The sequence below is a fragment of the Cyclopterus lumpus genome, chromosome 22 (assembly GCF_009769545.1).
Source record: "Cyclopterus lumpus isolate fCycLum1 chromosome 22, fCycLum1.pri, whole genome shotgun sequence".
NCBI classification, from domain to species: Eukaryota; Metazoa; Chordata; class Actinopteri; order Perciformes; family Cyclopteridae; genus Cyclopterus; species Cyclopterus lumpus.
This window is the reverse complement of record NC_046987.1, coordinates 6,511,111-6,533,447: the sequence shown is the minus strand read 5'-3', so window position 1 is coordinate 6,533,447 and position 22,337 is coordinate 6,511,111. Positions and strand designations below refer to the sequence as shown.

The 22,337-nt window shown below is 42.8% G+C and overlaps 1 protein-coding gene across 1 annotated transcript; it reads right to left on the bottom strand.

Annotated features, from left to right (window-relative positions):
• Nucleotides 1–7: 7 nt before the first annotated feature.
• On the bottom strand, nucleotides 8–15,845 carry LOC117751421 (serine palmitoyltransferase 2-like). The gene is given in 13 exon segments (XM_034563279.1): nucleotides 8–2,665; nucleotides 2,668–2,737; nucleotides 4,891–5,020; nucleotides 5,141–5,276; nucleotides 6,309–6,435; nucleotides 7,074–7,293; nucleotides 8,062–8,167; nucleotides 9,360–9,453; nucleotides 10,243–10,367; nucleotides 10,916–11,064; nucleotides 12,061–12,215; nucleotides 12,924–13,118; nucleotides 15,456–15,845. Coding segments are annotated over 13 exon segments (1,695 nt in total). The 5' UTR covers nucleotides 15,609–15,845; the 3' UTR covers nucleotides 8–2,630.
• Nucleotides 15,846–22,337: the final 6,492 nt, after the last annotated feature.

The following is a 22,337-nucleotide window of genomic DNA, read 5'->3' as shown; positions in this document are numbered from 1 at the left end:
ACCGACGGCAATTCAAAACCGCTTAGTTTTTATTATTGTTTTAACAATCTACTAATATCGACATGAGTGACGTTTTACATATGAATCATTTGCGGACATGTGGCAAACGCAATGTGCATTTTCTACGATCAAAACGTACGAGAATTAGTCAACACAGAGGACACATCCAGCGCTAATTATAAGTATCGTTGAAGTGGTAAAAGAAGTCAAATAAGACGAAAGATGGACAATCCAAGTCACAACACGGGCTATAATCGGAATTCTTAGAAAATATTTTGCTTCAAAAAGGCACTATATCAGAAAATTATTGTCTCTGATGTGTGGCAACTAAACCATTGAAATAACTGCCTCTATAAATGGCGCACTCTCGTGCTGTCAACCAAAAGCTGCCAGTAATGAAGATAACCATCGTTCCCAGATCGCTCCATAGCAAAATGTAACAATATTATGAATAGCTCCGTTTTCAATGAGACAATAGAACCTTTGTACAAAATATTAGGGCTGAACAGACTTTACACCGACAAAGCTCACAGGTGTTCCTGTGCAACTGGTTTACTTAAAGTTTGATTAAGCACCAATCATTCTGAAAGCACTGGGGTCTAATTCATATTGAGAATGGCATCATTAAATCTTCAACCCGGAAGGTGTTGGTTTACATATATATATTTTCATAGCAAAATGTGCTCTAAAGGCCTGCTTTCAGTATCATGTCATGACTTTCCAGTGTGCAAACTTAAAAATACATCAAAAAAGACAAACTGCATCTACATGTGTAACGTTGTAAAGCTTTTAGCTCACAGACATTTAGGAGATAAAGTTTTTGATACGTTTTCTATGGGAAGGAAACTAAACACAAGAATCTCCCGTTTTGACAGACAGTGACAGAGAAACACCGACTATGGAAGAAGATGAAACAAAATAGACCCTTCCTAGAGCCAAGAATGAAGTGGATTTTTATGAGAACAGTGTATATTTTCGAGCAGAACAGTGTATATTTCATTGAGCACCACTGGCTGTGGTGCTGAGCAGCTTCAATGACTCATTCTTACTGTACACGCATTAGTATGAGGAACGAGTGGTTACACAATGCTTGTCGTAGTGGGAATGTATTGTGTGTGGAAAGTCTTCTTTTTCTCTTTTCACAGCTGCCTTCATTTAAGAATATTGTTGTTCCAAAGCTCAAGTGGCACAAAGGAAAAGAGTTTGAAAAACGGGAGTGTGTAACGTTGCAGAAAATAAATAAATCGATGAAGCAATGTAAAAGTGCAGTGACAAAGTAATACCCGAAACCATGCAAGCAAGCGCACACACACCCACACACACACATACACGCGCACGCACGCAAGTATGAATGCCTTTAAAGTCACAGCGCAAAGAGGCAATAAAACAATATTATTGAGCGGTATTAGAACCGGCGCTGAAATCACATCCAGACTCGTCTTGAATTAAAATATGATTCCTATGTGCCGCACTTCTTGGAGTGGCTCAACTTAAGTGGCTTTAAGCTCCAGCTTTGATACCAATAAACTGGACTGTATACACGGCAGATATTGGCATTTTAATACAACTATTGAGTGATATCAAATTCATATTTCACGTGAAAAATGTTCGTTTGAATTTAGAGAGGAGAGCAAAACTACTCGTGTCTGTACAGTAAATATAAAGCTAGGGCCAGCGAGTTATTAGCTTAGCTTAGCACAAAAACACCATAAAAAAAATATATATATACTGACTATGCTTTTATGTCGATTTACCATGGACGTATATCAAGACCTGCGAATGGGCGGTTCCAGCGAGAGAGAGAGAGACACTACTGCACATATTCAGTGGGCCGCATAACCAGGACCTATCCTCATTGGACTGAATGGGCACCATAATAATAATAATAATAATAATAATAATAATAATACATCCGTGGGAGTGACGGGCTGGAACCATTTCCCTCTGTTCTACGCTAAGCCGAGCGCCTGCTGCATTCATACCTGCCGTACAGTCACGAGAGTGGTGCTAATGTTCTCATCCAACTTCAGGAATAACGAAATCAAAGCAAGCTTATTCACAAAAGAAGTGGCAAACGCTGGCTTTACGGAACACGTCGTTGCATTGATCAGGGGAGTTATCTGCAGCTCAACATCTTCTGATGGTCGGCAACTTCTTTTGCCGAGTGACATCATCGCCACTTTTGACGTAAAAGTGCCAGGCTCACAGAGTCATTTGGAAAGTTGGCATTTGTCCACCACAGACACACACACACACACTCACACACACACACACACACACAAAAGTATTTGACGCAAAAGGAAAGTGTAAGTGCTGTCTTTCAGTGTGTGCACCACAGGTTCTGTATGGGTAAATAAGGCAAAGTAGAACTAACAAAGTGTTTCTCCTTTTGTTGGTGTGTGTGTGTGTGTGTGTGTGTGTGTGTGTGTGTGTGTGTGTGTGTGTGTGTGTGTGTGTGTGTGTGTGTGTGGGGGGGGGGGGGGGGGGGGGGGGTACTTTATGGAACGCTAGTGGCTAGGAGGCACCTGTGCACATCTCGGTCCTCGTGAAAGACCTGTGATCCATCTCGACCCGTTGGGCAATTTCTGGGGTTGTTCTGCTTCACGCCACTTCAGGAGAGGAGCGGCTCATCAGTCGTCGACGTCCTCGTACACGTCCTCGTCAACGACGGATGGATTTTGTGTCGGGAGTACTTGAGCTGAAGAAGGTCTCCTACCTCGCTGATGACACTCAGCGCCTGTGGAGACATTAGTACAATAAAAAAGAAGCTGCACTCTGTGGCTCGGGGAAAATTAAAGCTGCACCAAGCAAGATTGTTATGGACAAAACACACACCGGTCTTGTTTAAATCACAAACATGGGCTGGAACAGAAAACACAGCTGACTTTAAATGCTGCAAATAGACCCAATCTTTCCCCATTCGTCTTGAGGTGAAGTCCTCGGTCGCACATTTGTTACGGCAGAGGAGGCGATGACTTCTGTTCTCAGTCCTAAAAATGCCTTATTTCTGAGTAAAGTTCCTAAATTTCAAGCAGTCACGTGATCAACAATAACGACACGAGCTGGGTGTGACTGAATGCAATGTTACGTACTACTGAAGACTGATTAGTTTCACACAGAATGAATACCTTCACAAATCTATGACAAATATCAAACCGGATGAAAACTAAATATACATTTTATCCAAAACAAAGGCCACAGAATGCCCCAAATAAAGGGACCTCAGTCCCTTTTCACTGTGTCAAGAAGTCAGCGTAGATTAGTATGATTTGTCGAGCCGGATATGAATGTGGTCAGTGAAATAAAAACGTCTTCAGGAGGACACAAGAAAAGGAATTAAGGTTTATGTGCATGTGTGTGCGCGTTTGATTGAGAAGTTAAAACTGCGAAAAGCTCGCACGGCAGATAAAAGAGACGCACAAATTCGACGCGACACATCAAAGTACCCGAGAGTGATACGGAGAGGACGGCTAACAAAGAGAGACTTTAGCATCATGACAGATAAAAGCACTACAGCGCTGGGATACTCCCACGCCCTGTCCTCGCTTTATTTTGTTTTATTTCTTTTTGAAGAGCAAAAAAAAAGAGAAGAGGAACGGGAGTGGATAACAGCCCCCTCCCCCACCCCTCCAATAAGACAGCACTTCCCGGAGACACGGCATCATCTGAGCCACAAGAACAGCCCAATTATACAGGAGACGTCTCAGTCGCTGTGCGAGAGGATCTGTATTAATGCGAGAATGGGAGACAGGCCGAAGCTTTTAACGGTGACTTTAAGAGGACGAGCAGGCGGGTCTGTGGGGAGCTCAGTATCGTGGAAGAGGAGTGGGCGGCTCTCTGATGGTTCGCCAAGGAAGCGATCAAATGAGGAAATAGGACGGCTAGAGTGGAGGTTAAGCTCAGGGGAAAGGTACCGTGAATACACTCTACACACACACACACACACACACACACACACACACACACACACACACAGACTCCACAAGAAGACATTTGGGGTCACGGCAGATCACACCTGTGTCCTTCCGACTATAGACAGTTCTCCCGCCCACTCCACCGCCCTTCTTCCCATTTCAGTGTCGTTGTGACCGCTTCGGCTTGAATTCAAACTAATTGAAGGTTATTACACAAACCTGGAACAGGAGCTGTTATAAAAAAAATTTTTTAAAAGAGATTCTTTTTTTTTTTTAAAGCTCATAGTATCAATGGTACTACCAATCGTGGGATATTGACATGTACAACCTTCTCTTCCTTCTGGACTCCACAACAATAACTTGCAAGTATAGCTAACTAGCTAATGTCTGGACAACTTTGACGTCTAGTGTTTGTATGTAGGCTCTAAGTCGCTGTAAGCGTACTCCAGTGAGGCTTTCGGAAAGGCAATCCGGACTGATTAAAGACATTCCGTGTTTTTCACCGAATAATGAGTGCTTCAGCTCCACCCGCGCAGGTAATCTGGCTACATGAAACTAGACACTGGACTCTGCATGCGTGTGCTGCAATCATTTTTTGTTGTCTTTACGAGAAAAACTGAAGCAGGCTTCTAACACTGATTACAAAGACCTGGAGAAGATTAACCACCAACCAATCAGGACCGGGTATTTTCAGTGGCCATGATTTGGCTTTAATAATTTAGTAGTGTGAGAGCTGTGTCTTTGTTTGTGTTTTGTGCTTTGTTTTAAACAAAGCACAGACTGCCCTGTTGGTAGGGTTACAAAAAGCTAAGCCGCATCTTGTTTTTTTAATCAAGATGTTTTGACTATTTCTTTGTTTTACAATATTCTAAGTTCTTTGCCAAAAAGTTGAAGCCATTTAAAAAGGGGCAAGTCTGGTTTCCCCATCCATTTAAATGTGAGCTGTAAAAAAATGTATTTAATTAATAAAAGTTACCCTGTCGAGCACGTCTCTTGTGTGGGCGGCCGAGATGCAGAAGCGCGCCCGGGACTCGATGATGGGTGTAGCGGGGAAACCCACGACCACCACCCCGATGTTCCTCTTCAGCATCTCCCTGCCGAACGCTCTGGTGGGACGAACGCGAGGAGACGCAGGCACAAGTTACACACAACATTCACCGGCGTGCACATTCCTCCGATTGGAGGATGACGACAGCAGCAGCATCTGGTCAACGATGGAGACTCACCCTATCTTGGCGGGCATGTAGAGCATCATGGGCACAACGGGCGAGTCCTCGTTGCCATAGATGATGAAGCCCATCTCTTGGAGCCTCTTGCGGAAATAGACGACGTTCCCTGCCAGTTGTTGCACACGCTTGAGGCCTGGGGACGTGGGAGGAGACATTGAAACGTTGAGTTGACCCTCAGAGTTAATGATCATTTACTATATTTACACTGCGGTGAACATCCAGCTCCACCAAATGAACTCCGTTCAACAACACAATTCATGAATCAAAAGTTTGAATAAATGCGAGAAAGAAAAAAAAAGATGTCAGAAATCTCTCCTTTACTAAAACAGGTTTTTACCCCCTTTACCAGATTTGATCTTTCAGGCACAAGTGATGGGGAGGGAGAGTAGAGAGAGAAATTATTTATAGCTTGTTTGATGATGCTTTGAAAAGAGGAAGGAAAAAAAGAAGGTTGACAAACAGCTGCAAGCAATCACATTTATGGCACCATGCGGAGAGCAGGTTTTCACTTTCTCTGGAATGTTTCTCAGATTCACTGCGTTCTTTTGAATAGCTGGCTTCACAAGACTAATAAACAACAATACACACACACACACACACATATGCCAGAATCAAAAATCATGTTTTCTTTGGGGGGGGGGGGGGGGGGGGGGGGTTAAAAGAACGACAAAAAAGATAAATCTTACTGGAGATTTATCTGGCCTAGCCTTGCAATAATGGAGGAATAGAAGAGGAACTGGAGTCAGATAGGACTACTGTGATAGATTTCATTGGTGTGCAGTGACACCTGGTGGTGCCTTATTGTGGTGCCAATTACAGGAGCTAAGATGGGATTCACTCAACACACTGACAAAGCGGACAGCCACGAAGCTACTCTGACAGGTGTCACTCTTGGTTCATTTGAAATGATTAGGTAGGAACATATCTGATGAATGTGGGGACTCCAACAGGTGTCTCGTGCGGGGTGGGGGGGGGGTTCACACGATCACGGTGCACACAATGCATTCTGGAGACTCATCCTCTCTTAGTTTTGAACATATTTAAACCTGCATTATTTATATCCATGAAATCCATTGAAAAATATGTTGAGTAATCAAATATTCAATGTCACCACTAGGTCAAAAACTATTAAAACAATATATATATATATTATTGAACCACTCACCGATCGTTGTTCCATCCTCTCCCATAATGCACTTCATAGAAGTGATGATTTGCTCCACCACAGGAGGAGACATGGAGGTGGCGTAGACCGCACTGTGCGAATGGGAGCGCAGGTACTCGATGAGCTCCTAAACCCAGATACACAGGAGACATAAAGAGACGTGCATGGAGAGCTTTACCAATGTAAACAAGTTTTGTACAGATTGTGGCTCTACAACAGACTCTGGCATCCAATGCAAACTGCATATTACGAGGTAAATTGGATTGTAGTTTTGATAAAAGCACTCCTCACATTTTGTCCTTCCACTTATGAAACAAGATTACCGCCCATCCTTGCGGTTTTTGCAGGTGAGAAGAAGCCAGTAATTCTGCTCGGACGAATCTTTAGTATTTTTTTTTTTTTGTGAGAGTGAGACGCAAAAGCAAGTCGAGACGTCTGTGAACCTGGCCTTTTTGTTTTGATACACTGACGTCATATTAGGGGGCTAATAGGACAGGAATGCAGAGGCCATGCGCTGCCAGGCTGAAAATCCACATTACATTTTGTCACTTGACACGGAAACCACAGATATTGAGAGATAGTTTGCAGCTGAGACGTACAGATTGATGTTTAGCCCAGTTCGGCAAACCAGTAAGAACACTGGGTTGCCGAACCGCGAAACCATCTGTGACTGCCAGTGATTTAGTTCTGCTCTCTCTTTTATAACTGTGCTTTCAAAAACAGATACAAATAAAATATACAACCCCCCCACCCCCGCATTCTCACCCTTTTCCCTGCAATGTATCCCCCTGCGGCGCCGAAGCTCTTGGTGAAAGTGCCCATCATGACATCCACATCGCAGGGGTCCAGGCCAAAGTAGTCGATCACGCCTCTCCCTCTCGGCCCCAGGGCCCCGATGCTGTGGGCCTCGTCTAAGTAAAGGTAGGCCCGGTAGCGCTTCTTCAGGGCAATAACCTCTGGCAGGCGCACTACACTGCCCTCCATGCTGCAAGGGAGTAAATACAAAAGACACAGTAGAAGGGGTTACAGTTGGTGTCAATCTGAGCACTCTCTGCTCCCCACTCGAGGGCCGAGTGCAAAACGCATGGGACCCGTCAGCTGGCGAGCAGACGTTAGCTGAACGACAACCGTCTCAAATATTCTGTTCACATGTGCTAACTCGTGGGGAAAATGTCACAATGTCACAGGGGAAAAAGACAGATTTGCTTTGCAGTGTCGATGCACAGGGCAGCCTCTTGCAGCCGCCCTGTCAGGCGGATTAAAGTTACCCATCAAAGTTGCTCACCGTGTGTACAACCAGTAAGAGCTAACCAAGCACCGAATCAGCTCTGTCAACCAGCCATCCATTCCCCGGGAGTGTTGATACTGCTGAATCCAATGGAACCACATAAGCCAATCAATAGAAAATAAGAGCTGTGTTTGTGTAAGACTCTTTCAGATAAACATGCCTTGTCTTATTTGGCTTTACACATGTAATTAATTGGATTACATTTGACCCATCTTTTTAATTAAAAGTCTGTTGATTGAAAACAGTTACCAATGCACAGAATCTGATGCAACTACTGCTTGCGCAACTAAGGTAAGTATTGTTCATGTTGAAACCAGGAAGGAAATCAATATTTTAAAGCTGGTAACGCATTTTGTTTCACTGCTTTTGACCAATTGAGACCTTTAGCCTAGTTAACTGTAACTGTAAAATACCTGGAAGGGGTTTTATTTAAGATATGTATTGGGTGGTAAATGGGTAATGCACCTGTAAATGCCCTCCACCACAATGAGGATCTTCTTCCATGGTCTGTGAGTCCTGGGCTGCCCGTGAACTATGGCCTCTCTCAGCAGTTTCTCAAGGTTCTGCATATCTGACAGGAAAATCAAGAGAGACAAGTAATTGCACTTCATTCAAAATGAAGTTGTGGTATCAGCAGTGGTAGCAGGAAATCACTCGCAGTTCGTCGTCAGCTGGGGATTCATGAGAGACACCAGCCTAGACCCATTTACCCCCTAACAAAGCATGGATAACAATACTGAATATTGGGTGTTTGATAAATACATTTATAACCGGATGGAGTCAAATTCTTCAGTGATGTTGCTCTTGTTTTTCAAACATTAGCTGCATTTGAGCAAACTAAATGACAACCAGTCACCATTCAAATAACAAACCAACAGAAAATGATATATACTTGTGAATTTAACTGTATTTGGTTTGTAAGATAAGATTCATTTAACAATAGACAAAGCAACTGGTTCTGCAAGTTAGCTCGCAGCTAGTTGCCAAATGTTAAAAGGTTGGTTGCCAACCTCTGAGCTGCCAATTACACGGACATAAGTCATTTGCATTTGGCAGCAACAGTACCATTTCTCTGGCCATGGCTGTCACCGCAATGGAGGCAAAAATGTAAACAAACAGTGCTTGTATGTGGGCGTAGCTTCAGAGCAAAGCTATGGCTAGTTAGCCTAATGGCTATTACACAGTTAGTGGCCAATTACACATACAAATGATCACACATTATAATGAATGTATCTCATGTTCTATAAAAGCCAGAGCTGTTCATGAGCTACCCTGAAGACACTCAATATACTTGTTTCAGTATGTGAGCCACTGTTAGCAGCTAGCCAGCTAGCTCTTCTCCCCTGCATTTTGACATACAAACACAGACAAAGTGTTCTTATTGTGTGAATAATATTGATGTTTCCGTTACAGAAAGAAGACAAAACTGAATGCCAATGACTTTCAACAGCAGACATTCTGACTTGTAGGCTACCAGGAAAAAGCACAGGTGTCAGGAATAACGTGAACAAAGGCTATTCTTCGGTTCTATTCAAGTATGACAGTGAGCCAGCATGAACAATACGAGGAGGGCCCTGAAACCAAAGTATCTGTCATTCATCAAGTAGTGCCAGTATCCACTACAGTAGTGCGTATATGAAAAGTGATGAGATCAAGTTATCACATATCGGCAACATACAGCATATAGAAGGATAAGAAAAGAAAGTCCTTATTGAGTAAAGCCATTAGTTAAATCAATGACCTGATTGGGATCACAGACTCACTGTTGTGCTTGAAGACTCTGATGGTGGACCCTGAGAGTCTGACACCAAGGACCAGGGAGGCATGGTTTAATTCATCACTCAGAATCAGACAGCCCTGTGGAACACAAGGCAACATTTAGACTTGATTCACACATGTGATTTCTGTAATATCTATCTGAGGCAGCAGACAGCGTTTCTTTATTGTTGGCCTGTTTAAGGGAAGTCATTGAGCAAATACTACTGATGTTGCATCACTATGTGGTGAGGGATCTTCCTGCCGAGCAACCATGGCGTGACAAAACAGTACAGGTCGGAATTTTTGTATTTATTATTTATTTCCCAATACTCATCTAAAAACTGCAGTTTCTAGTCATTTCTAGTCAAAAGTGACGCGTTCAACAGACACGGCTGCATATCATGTGACGACACACTGTAGGTTGTACCAGTTGCTCGTGCCAACAGGAAGTGTTTTCTCCCGACACACAAGGCCAGGGGACGCTCATTTGATGTGATGTTACGAAACCTTAAAAGTTAAAGCTACAATAAGTGTGCTCTGGTAGAAAACATATTTCATATATATATATATATATATATATATATATATATATATATATATATATATATATATATATATATATATATATATATATACATACATACATACATACACACACACACATACATGCGAGTGCATACACTACTCCAAACCGAACATCCGTAGAAGGTAGAGTGAGTGACAGTGGGCAGGGAGCGAGGAAGGAATAAGAGGAAAGAGTAACATAAACCTGACAAGGAAAGAAACGGCCAGCTAAAAGTATGGGGAACAAGAAATAAAACACAAAGACAAGTGTGCAACAAGAAGAAATCGCAGGACAACTAAGAAGACATTAACCGGTGGACTTACCTTGCCAGCGAGTGCTGGTATGTTCATGGAGTTGGTTGCAAACCCCATCCCAAACGCCATGGCCGACTCCACACCCAGGAACTTAGCCACCAGTTTCTCCATCTCCTCGTGTCCGTCCAGGTTACCTGAGATGGAGATTCACAGGTCGTCACCATACCAAACAAAACCTCAAACATCAGCATGACATAGATTGCTTGGTAAATAGGTGTATTGGCTTTCTTGTTGAGAATTACATGAGAAGCTTGAGACCGCTCTCATGTCGGTCCATTCAATAGGAATATTCTGCCAGGAAATGGTTAGCTTATTTCTTGGATGGGTGCAGTGACTTCCTGGAGTCCTTTTTACACTTCCGTTTTTGTATGGATTGAACGAACAGCCCGAGGCACCCAAATATTTTTGTCGTGCATCCGTTAAGAAAACCAATGTCTGTTGTGCAGGACAAATAAAGCCCAGATACTAAACAACGCTTGGCAATATTTGCACACTACGTTGTCAGGACAGAAAATCTACCGTGTTAGTTTCCACTGTGCCACAAAACAAACTGCTCCATTATTCTCTCTTTACTGTGGAGAATTCACGCCCCCCCCCCCCCCACCACCAACACATTCCTGCTGTTCAGCTCCGGTGACAGAGAGTGTCGCCGGCGCGTCTGTGTTTCGGCGTGTGATTGTACCAATCTCCTGCCTGGTGCTCGCAACTCCAACGCCGTACTTCGCGGTGACCTCGGCCGCGGAGGTGGCGCACGGACCCGTGTTCTCAGCGAAGCCCAAGTAATTGTACGAGCCCAAGTTGATCACTTCCTGCACCACCCGACCCGTGTAACTGAAAGAGGGGGGTGGGGTGTGGGGAGGGTACAATAAAAGAGATGTTCATGCAAGCCTATTGGTACAGCCAATACGACAAGATCACAAGTTTCCCATTGAATGTTTTTTTTCTTGACAGATTATTTGGGCCATAATAATCTGCCAAGAAATGTGTTCTGATTTGAGCCACAGTTTGGCCCCTGGCCTCGTGTTCATTGACATGAGAAATAGAACAAAGGTATTTTTGGACCGTACAATCGGATGCATTTAACGCTTTTCTTGAGATAAAAAGTGTGTTTGCCGCATTTCTGACCGCAAAACATTAATATAACAGCTCGTCTCTGCACGCTGCAGCCTGCATACATTTCGCTCAGCTGTCCCGCTCCAATGTGTTGCGATTGGCTGGCAGCACTGTCCTCCGATTGGCTGTATGCATCGGGCGGAACTGCCTAAATCACGCAACAATAACATTATTATTATAAATTTTCAATTTGCGGTTTGGTCTGGCAATATCAGGCTGTACCTAATTTATGTAATTATGTAAATTAATTTGAGAACATAAAAGTCAGAATAATTAAGAATAAAAATGGTTAGAAAATTGTTGCTTATTACACATGTTTTAAAAAAAAATTATCATCAAGATAACAGACACAGAAAGAAAAAAAATAATGACAGCAGATGCCACTATATGAAAAACACATTCAAAGCTCACTTTTGCCTCGTGCCAGTTTCCTCTTTCATAAAACTCAACAACATGACATTGCAACTTTCTAGCTGGTGCACAACGCTGCCCCGAGTTATCGTAGACGAGTAACGCTACCCAGTCTCATCTCCTGAAGGGAAAAGTGTCCCTTGCCCCGTTGGTATTTGTAGAGGAGAAGAGTGGAAGCAGTCAGGACTTACCCTCGACTGACCCATAACCAAACGGCACAAGTCTGCATATACCTTTATATGTGTCTGCATATACCTTTATGTTGACTTATACATGGCACCACTGAATGAATGTCTCTCTCACTTAAAAGTCCAGTTGTAGTCGCTGGACGCTCGCTCTATCACGTCCACTTTGGCCCCCGGGACGCTGCATATGGGCCTGTTCCAGTTGTCCCTTATACGCATGTAGAGGTTTCTGGTGTAAAAGTTCTCAAAGTCCTGGTAGAGGGGCACAAAGTCCTACAGGTGGATGAATAGAGAGAGAGAGAGAGAGCGTGATGAGGAGGAGGAGGATATAAAAACTACCGGTAACTTCAAAGAACTACAGGCCATGTATACTTTTGGCAGGCACCGCTGGAAGGAAAGAATTACTGGAACATCTTCCTTAACATTCTTGGTTCTCAAGAGAATAGAATGCGGGGCATGTCCCGCGGGGCGGATTTCACAACTTCCCCGCGTTTATCTCTCCCGCTTCCTTTCCTCGACGTAACCAAAACTCTTAAAAACAATGGGCCTCACTATCAAAAGTGACATAACAGTTGAGAGAAGAAAAAAATAAAATTTAGCGGTTCAGGACACGTTTCAGGAAGAAAGAAATGAGACAAAAACAATGCAATGAGCACATTTACTTTCCACAGAGTTGTGAAGACAAGCCATAACAACAACAAAGAGTCCATATAATGATCCGAGGGGTGAATTTGGTTCTATATGAATACTTCGATGAGCTTGGAGCAATGCTTTACAATACTTAAAGCTGTTTGACATACAAGAACCCATGGTTTCTAATTTGGGAGGCTTCGTGGCGTGAGAATAACACCCTGATTCAGTCTGGCCTTCTTTTCCTTGACGTCAACTTTGCTCACGAGGTAAGATTCCAGTCATCTTGACATTGGCAAAGTGTGCAGACTGCGCGTGCATCTGCAGACAAAAGACAACTCCCTCCCTCACCTTCTGCTCCTCCTTCTCCCTGGCGATGTGGCACCGCTCGATCTTCCAGTGGCGGAGGAAGTCACGCAGGTAGCCGAAGACGGTCAGGATGCCGTAGCCCATGTAGGTGAGCACCGCCACCAGCATGGGCGTCTCCTCGAACGACTCGAGGAAGGGCCGGTTGTACAGGCCGCCATTGAGCGCCGCCGCATGGACCTGGGCGATGGGATAGCAGAAATTCAGATTTAAGTGACCTGTGAACTAAGATGACCTTCGGCATATAAGTTTTTTTTAGGCAAATGTTCTTTCAGTGCATATACATTATATTACAAAATACCTGATGTATCTTTGAAAATATATATTTTATTTAGAAATATATACATATTCATAAAAAGAAAAAAATATATTTATTAAAAAAAAAATATATATATATATATATATATATACACATTTTAAAATATATATATATATATATATGAATTTATATATATATATATATATATATATATATATATATAAATAAAACTGTACAGCGGTTAAATCGTGTATTCTTATTACAAAGTAAAAAAAAAAAGAAGAAAAAAAAGAGTCAACACTGTCTCCATGGACACAAGCCTTGCCTGTAAAAAGGTACAACTTATCTCCCTATGCAAACACAGCAATTTACACCTAAGCTGGAATACAATTTCACGTTTTGAATACTTTATATGAATGTATTAAAGTAGATTTGTTATTCCTGTGACTCCCTGTCCTTTTGTTCTAACGGGGACCCGCAAAACTACTTTAATTACAGTTGGCTGAGGTTTCTGTCTCTCACTTTAAAAAAAGGTGGCTTGTGTGCAGTCAGATTGTAAGTAGGGGGAAGATAAGAAGGCATTAGCTCTGGTGCGGCTGAACAACAACCACACAGGAAAGAAAACAGTGTGCAAAAAATGCCAGGGAGGGAGGATTTGACTGCCAAAATAGGGAAGAGACGGTGTATATGTGCACTCGGAGCCGAAAGGCCGGCAACGCGTTAACATGTTCATGTTGTGTCATAAAGACAAGTCAACCTCTTTCTTCTGTCACATACGGACAGAAGCTCGCAAACGTTATATAATTTCCCCATCACGCTGTCTGTGTGCTCACGGCTATTAGGCGCTGCATGTGACCGGTCATGCTTTTTTCTCTCAAATACCTTAACTCGAGCAGCAAACGCTGACATCTGCACTAAACCGCAATCAGCTGAGGTTCAGTCACCAGGCTGAAGGCCCAGTTTTTCTCGGGGGCGGCCAAAGTTTACAGAACCGTTTGTGGAAAAACCTGACAACCAGTGTGTCTCTACCAAGTGTGTGTGTATGTGTGTGTGCTGCCCTTCAAAAAGTCTCAAACTGGAAATGGTTTGGAAGATGCCAGATGACGGCATCTCCCCGATGCCGGCTGTATTCCTCAGTCAGATCTTAGGAGAGAGCTTAAAACCAATGTTTCCTGCTGTGCATTTCTTTTCGTTCTCACAACCATTCTGATGAAAAACTGCATGTCTCAGTGCTCGTGTGCATCGACAGCATCATAAAATCACACCGATTGGGACGGTTACAGACAGTGCAAAAAGAAAAGGGGGCGGGGGTTGGAACTTTTCATTAGCCTCCTTTGGAAAAAGGTTGTTTTCCCAGCATGCACGGCGTCTCAACTGAACAGTCGCCAACCGGTTCAGTGTCTCCCTGTAATCCCTCACCGTTACCCACTTCAAGGGACGGGAAGGGAATCTCCCACTCCATTAGGCGTCAACAGACACACATTTACCACTCAGAAGATTGCAGCTAATGCACTCTCAGAAATTAGCCTGAAAAAACATAATTGAGAATTGTTTAGAGTTCACTTTGAGGTTGAGAGGAGCAGCCGGTATACAATAATTAGTTTCCACTTAAAAAAACACACACACGCACGCACACACGAGCGCGCACGCGCGCACACACACACACACACACGCACACACACAGGTTGACTGGCTCTGGCTGGTGCAACAGCATCATGAGATACTGTATGATTAGTATTTATTTAGACATTGCCTGAGGCTACCCCCCAGTTCGTCGAGTCTAACCATCAAAACACGGAGTGGTGTTACAGATATTGCTCTTATTAAATTCGGCATGCATATTTAGCAGATTCATAGATTCAGAATTTGGTACAACGTCAACTTTCGGGAGCTGTCACACGCGCCTGTATACAATCATAAGACCATTCATAAAGTTGACATTTGAATATGTAAAGCGTTTGATTCGTGTTTTGAGGGAGCCTATTAAGTTAAGAACGTGGGAAACCCCGTCAGTGTTTTTTTTAGATGTAATTGTACTCTAGAGAGAGAGAGAACCGTGGCTCCAAGGCAACACACTGCAGGTGCTGTGTTATCGAGTCGTATCCTGATAACGCACGAGTCCATGAAGGTGGCAGCGAGTCCGAGGTGTTTCCGGGTTCACGTAGCAGACGCGTCCCCGGCTACAGCAGCCTCCCCATCCCCATCCCCATCCCCATCCCCATCCCCATCCCCATCCCCATCCCCATCCCGGGCCTCACCTCCTCCTCCTCGGGGTGGCAGTGGCGCTTGGGCTGCCGCTCATGGCAGCGGCGGAGGCTCTTCACCAAGCCGTTCCTCTCCGGCTTCAGTCCGTTCTTCACGCGCGGACGCGCTTCCCCGTCGGCCGGCTTGGTCGCGGGGCTCTCGGTCATTGCTGGCCAACGAGTGTGGAGCCGCGGCGGTGAACTCGCATGTAGGAGCGCGGCGCCTGCCTGCGGTGCAAGGCGGAGACGGCGTCCGAGCTGGCAGCGCGTCGGACCACACGGCGAAATCTCTCTCTCTCTCTCACGCACACAAACGCGCGCACACACGCACGTACTCTTGTGACACACGCGCACACTGCGTGGTACCTAACGATCCGGACTCAAAATACCGGACATTCCACACCCATAATAATATCGGAGGGTGCAGGAGGGGGCGGGGCTATGCGTTTCACAAGTACGGAAGGGCGTGGCTTGAGATACATGAATCTTTAATCGTTTTGTTATGTTTAAAATCAGCTGTGAAGAAATATACAGTATGTTCTACAGTACTTTTTTAGACTAGAAGGAAATAATTAAACATTAAAAGGGCATCACATACTGTGATATTATATCATACATATGTGAATTCTCAATATGTGATACATATTACTTTCTCAGAAAGACCATATTCTTTTAGATGTGTTATTTGCCTGAAATGCAACTGGTATTTAAATTCAACACATCTTTGAAAAAGACCATCCACGCTCACATTAACATATTTAAATCTACCAATATTTAGGTCAAATCAAAGCCCCTTATATTCAAATAGGAGAAACTAAGAAAAAAAGCTAGATTTTTAAAGTAACATTAAAGGTCAAGTTGCCAAAGACAAATAACAAATGTAAAGCTAAAACATATATTCAATAATATAATAATACCAATATATATATATATATATATATATATATATAACAATATATATATATAAAACAATATATATATATATATATATAATATAATAATTAATTAATTGATTTGCTTTATACATTAAAAAAATTATTATTTATATCGGTTGTATTCTAGTAAATATTTTTTTTTACTGTCATTAGCGTACAAAAGTAAGCTTAAACGGGCCTCAAACGTCTCATGTATGTGGAACATGTACCGTTTGTCTCACCTCGTTGCACTGCCAGACGGCTGACTTTACGGCAAGTAATCTCCATTACGGTAATCCACGTTATTGAAGTTCAATACACTTTTGTAACAGGGGCATGACTTTACGTTGCAGCCGTGGCCGTCTGGCTCCCTCTAGCGGTTTGAGGTTGTACTATCACAAACATGTGCACATTTTCTTTCGAAACTTCAGCACCTCTCAGCAAGGGGGACAAAGGTATTTGGTTGGAAAGTGTTTATTGTGATGTTTAACAGTCGATAACTGCTCAACCATAAAGTTTGGTCAAAAGTTCCGAAAATAATCGGAGACAGCGGCCTTTGTATGCGGCCCAGAACCGTCACTGTGCATGAAAACAACACTGACAGCTGACTGCACAACAAACACGGCGAAGTAGTCACGTGTTTCTTCCCAGACAACGAGATCACTAACAGGTAAGTAATAGGCTACAATACAAAAACAAAAAATCAAATAGCCTTCTTGACGCTTTGGAAACATCGTCCCCGTTACATTCATGCAAATTAAGCATCTTGAATTGGATTGAGGAAGTAAGACAGAACAGAGTCAATGTAAGGATAAATCATTACGGTTGTCTTCAGCAAACAGCATGCATCATGGTGAATATTTGACTTAATTTCTGCCAACTTTGAGGAAAGACTTTTCCCTCTAAACTGGTGTGTTCATCCTGAGTTGTAGGACACAATGAGTCCTCATGAGGAGCGTTTGGGGCGGTGGAAGGAGCGTTTCCTGTCAAGGTAAGGCCTCGAACAGGCTACACTTAAGACCACTGATGGCACTTTGAAGGGGACAAATAAGACACTAAATAGACGTGTGCGCAATACTTAAGGCTATATGAAAATGTGGGGTAGCACAAATCCCAGCATGCAGCTGCATAAACGTATACTCGGATCACAAAAACAATAAAGCAATACAAAAACAAAACCAATAAAAACGCATTTGCCTCCTGCCTTGGCCCTGCTGATGCCCCTCCTCTCTAACTCCTTTCATGGATTGTGGAGGTCTGGATCGTGGTCCATGCCTACTACTCATTATTCATCATTTATGTCATATTCATTGAATGTGTTGTAACTCTGTAACGCTGTTCATCTGTACACATGACATCTATTGCTTCTGTCCATCTGTTGCTGATACAAAATAAACTGAATTGAATTGAATTGGATTTGGTCCTTGACCTTTCGTCTGCTTCAGACCTGAAACAGTTCAATGAGTCCGACTTCCGACAGCTTGAGCTCTCTGGTGAGAAGAGACGACGTCCGCCAGCTCGTCGTCTGAGCGCCAGGGAAAGTGATCACGCTCAGCTTGGACGACATCGCCAAAAAGACCGGCGACGTAAACGCTTCAGTTTGGGCCACCCGGTGCCTTGCTGAGGACTTCTCAAACACATACGAAGAAAAATGTTCCAGTAAAACAACCTTTTAAAAAAAAAAAAGTAATGCAAGTACAGAACTACTGTCAGATCTATTTTCTAATGCCACACCCCTTGTTGGAGCTATTTAATTGATATTAGTATTTAGTTGTTTTATTGACAAGTAGTATTGTTTAATCATTCAGGTTGTTTGCTTATTTAGGTTAGATGTTTTGATATATTAGAATAGCTTTTTTCTTGTGATAGTTTTTAGTTTAGTTTAATTCTTTATTGTTGTTGTCTAGATATATTTAGTCTTTTGGTTGTTCATTGGTTCGTTAATTGGGTAACACTGTGGGCACCTGTGGTTATATGTAGGAGTAGGCAGGTACAGGACCAGCATGCACCTGGGTAGGCCTATGGTTTTTTACCAGCGCAGGAGAGGCAGCGTTAGGAGTTCCTTTGTTCTTTTGTTTGTTTGCTTGTTTTGTTTAGTTAAATAAATTATAAGAAAAACGGAATCCTGAATGGACAATGCTTTCTTTTGGCTGCGTAAACCACAAACCCATGGTGCGTCAGTGGCAATTTGATTTATGTTTGTTTTTGATTTGTTGGACAAATGGCCACTACACCCCTTCTTTATAACTCCACTCACACTACAAACACAAGAGCTCCTGGGTCGTTGCTAAATGTCTTTTCTTCCAGGCCAAATGGACGGTCAATTCAAATGAAGGCCAAGGGCACAAAGGTAGAGGAAGAAGCACATTATGAGTGACGCTGTAAATCCATTTTCTTCTTCTTTTTCTAACCACCAAACACAGTATAACATTCATTTAAATCCCATTTGTTCTTCCGACAGGAGTGTGACATCTTCATCCGCAGCATACGCGCGACGGAGAACGGCGAAATGCTGGCGTGTGAGACAAATGCGTTCAACCCGGCATGTGACTGCCCGGTGAGTCGCCCAGAGGTGCCAGCATGCTGCAGCGTGTACTTGTGGTGAGAGGCCGCCGCTTTGTGTGCGCTGCTGTTGGTTCCAGCGAGGAGTCGTGGTGACACCCGGTGTGTAGCTTGGTCATGGGGGAAAAAAATGTGAGAGGAACAGTTTTAACGTTTCGTTCGCTCTCTTGCTGAGAGTTCGATGACAAAACGTGATACCACTCTCATGTCTGTCGGTTGAACGTGTCTGTCTAACGCTAACTAAATCTGCTTTACCAGCTCATCTGAACCTCACTAGTTAACGTGCTATTCCTTGTGCAAATACTAAATAAGTAAAGAGTCAAATCTGAATCCAGTCGTCGTGCTAAGCTAAGCTAGCCAGACTATTTGCCGGGCTCTGGCGTCGCAGAGTGGTATCAAACTTCTTATATATAAACATGGGAAGCACGTGAATAATAGACACCCATTATAAAGCATTTTGTTTGACAGGTATGTAAGGTAAATAGGAAAGAAAGAATATATACATATATATATATATATATTAATATATAATAACAATAATAACTAATAAACAATTATAAGCGCCTCGCCGTCTGTACGGTCAAACGGTGGTACTGCAGTGGCGAGACGGCCGCGTGGAGCGGGGCGAGAGAGAGAGAATATGAATATGAATGAGGAGGACTCATGTGTCAACAAACCAACAGAAACACCAACAAAGCAACAAAGCTTTGAGACAAGAATGGCCTGGCTGCTTTCTTTCCTGTTGGATGTGTCTGTGTTCAACTCCCTGCTGTGTTGTTGATGTTGTTGTTGTGCAGAGGGCCTGCGAGTTGTTTTGTGTTGGTTTTTACAGGCTTATTTTATGCCAAACGTGCAACATCTCTTGTTCCTACTCAGCGGAGCCATTGTTCACATGTATTCTGGGTTTCCTTTTGGCCTTTCTAAAAGACCCTCTGCAGAAATGTCTTGTGTTTTTTTACATTGGTTATGATTTTTTTTTTATATATATAAAAAGGTCAAAATCCTTTGTTTCTTCTTCAATCAAATGTGGGTTTTTTCATCTTCGCACCTTCACTTTTCCATTTTTGTGATCATGATCGAGAGAAGTTGATTACACTGTTATACTAATGTGAGCTGTCCTTACATCTTATTTAGCCATCGTTATGACAATAACTTACCATCATCTTAATGAATATACCAAAAATAAATCGAGCTGGAGGAAGAAGCCAAGGCAAACAAGGGTGAACATGTGCGACCCAATTTGAATCACATTTCGAATCACATGTGATGGGGTTAGATGACCTGACTGCCACGGCGTATTAACCCCTCCAGGGTCTAAAGTTCTCGGTTCTTTAACTTTAACTGGCCCTTCTGGGAGAGCAAGAGTAGTATGCACACTGTGCAACATTGCACAGGACATGCATACATACACAGTGGATGAATTGGCACATACTTTCTTCGACGAGCCGGTGGAATCCACGCTCCCCACTAGATGGCAGCATTGGGACGTATGTGGAGAAGCTGTGTGAGTGAGGTCCTTTGTGGATTTTCCTTCTTTTCAAAGTGGCATTGAACTGGGCTCTGTGGTAATGTTATAAATAGTTCTGGGGGGAATGAATCTGCTCTCTTACTGTCTTGCTGGTTCTCCCTTTACTCTCCTCGTCTGTGCCTTTTTTCTTTCTCCTCTCCCCGTCTCTGGGGCAGGACGACAGACACTCTTAGGGTTAACCTGTGGAGAGTCAACCGACACCTTGGATGAATTGGAGGAAAAAAACTAAAAAGAAAAGGCTGACAAAAATGTTTAAAGAAAAATCAAAGACACACAATTCCCTGACGATTAGAAAAGAAATCGAAGGAAATGCATGCAGTTAATTGACAGTCCACACACACACACACACACACACACTGGACATGCACACACTCACATATTACCACGGGCATGTACGTTCTAACCACTTTGATCCAGGTCTCTGCTCCAGAGTCTGTTCTGCTGCTGTGTTGGCCCCGAGGCCGGGAAGCATGACTTAATCAATAATACGCTTTGAAGGCAGATACCTAGACGGAACTATTAGCAGTGCAATGTTGAATAGGCATGCATTATTAATAGACATCTGTCATTAGTGAAAGCAAGTGAGAGGGTGAGGCAAAGCTTGGCGTACGCCTTCATTTGTTCAAACAAAATCAAAATCAACCGGTAAGATGTTGCCAAGTTCCTCACATTAACTGACAGTAAATAAATAAACCTGAACGGTTCCTTTTAACCGTCTTTGACACAGAAAAGTAATGAGCGGGGATATCTGTTGATCTACATCCGGTGGGGCCCTTCTGGCCGTTCCAAAGTCAAGGCTTAAATCAAAGGGTGACCATGCTTTAGCCATCAGAGCCCCTCGACTTTGGAACGACCTACCTGAGGGGATAAGACTAGCAGAATCAGTAGCTTCTTTTAAATCACTTCTTAAAACCCATTTTTATAGAACTGCTTTTAAGTGATGTCGTCCTTTTATGCAGTTTCCCCTTGTTTCCCCTATTTTAGTTTGTCTGTTCTGCTTTATTTTGTATCTGTAATTTTCTATTCCTCTATTGTGTTCATTGTCTCATGTATTTTCTGAAATGTTTACTTGTATTGATGTTATGTTTTTACCTTGCTTATATGTAGAGCACTTTGTAAACTCTGTTTTTAAAGGTGCTATATAAATAAATGTATTATTATTATATCTTGACAACCACACACACGTCTAAATGTGTTCAGGTGTATCTTTAAGGCCAATATCGCTTAATGCCACAAGGTGGCAGTCATGTCTCACTTATACTTAACAGCGAAAGTCAAAGCTGAAAAGGCCGTGGGGAAACAAATGTAGAATCTGGACAGGCTTTGAAATGTGCTCAATCGTTTTCAAAAAAAGAGTTGATCACCTTTTATGATCAGACTTGTGATTGCGTCGTGCCGTTCATCAAAGGCCCCCAGATGCTTGTCTCAGGGTTTTTGTGTGTGTTTCAATAAAAAAGAGGGACAATGCAATGGGACTACATTGTTATGCTTTGTTAACAATTACGTGTTGATATAGGAATACTGATCAGTCTGGGCATTATCACCTTTATTTGACAGAGGACATGTAGAAGTGGGAGGAGAGAAAAGACATTTAATGGGTCAAAGTAGGTGATACATCGACATTGTTTTTTTGTATTTGTACCGAAAATCAAACAGTTTGCTCATGAACTAAATACATATGTAAATTCTCATTAGATTTACTCACAGGATAAACACACAATGTCAAAAAGATGAGGAATATACTGTAATTCAGGTGAAGAACAATACTATAAAAAAAAATGCAAGTTTGTAATCTATAGCAGGAATGCAGCACAACGTTAAAGGGAAATCGGTGCTCTGTTGATTTAAGTTTATAGGGAAAAAGTCATTCTGTTCACATGACATCTATTCTTC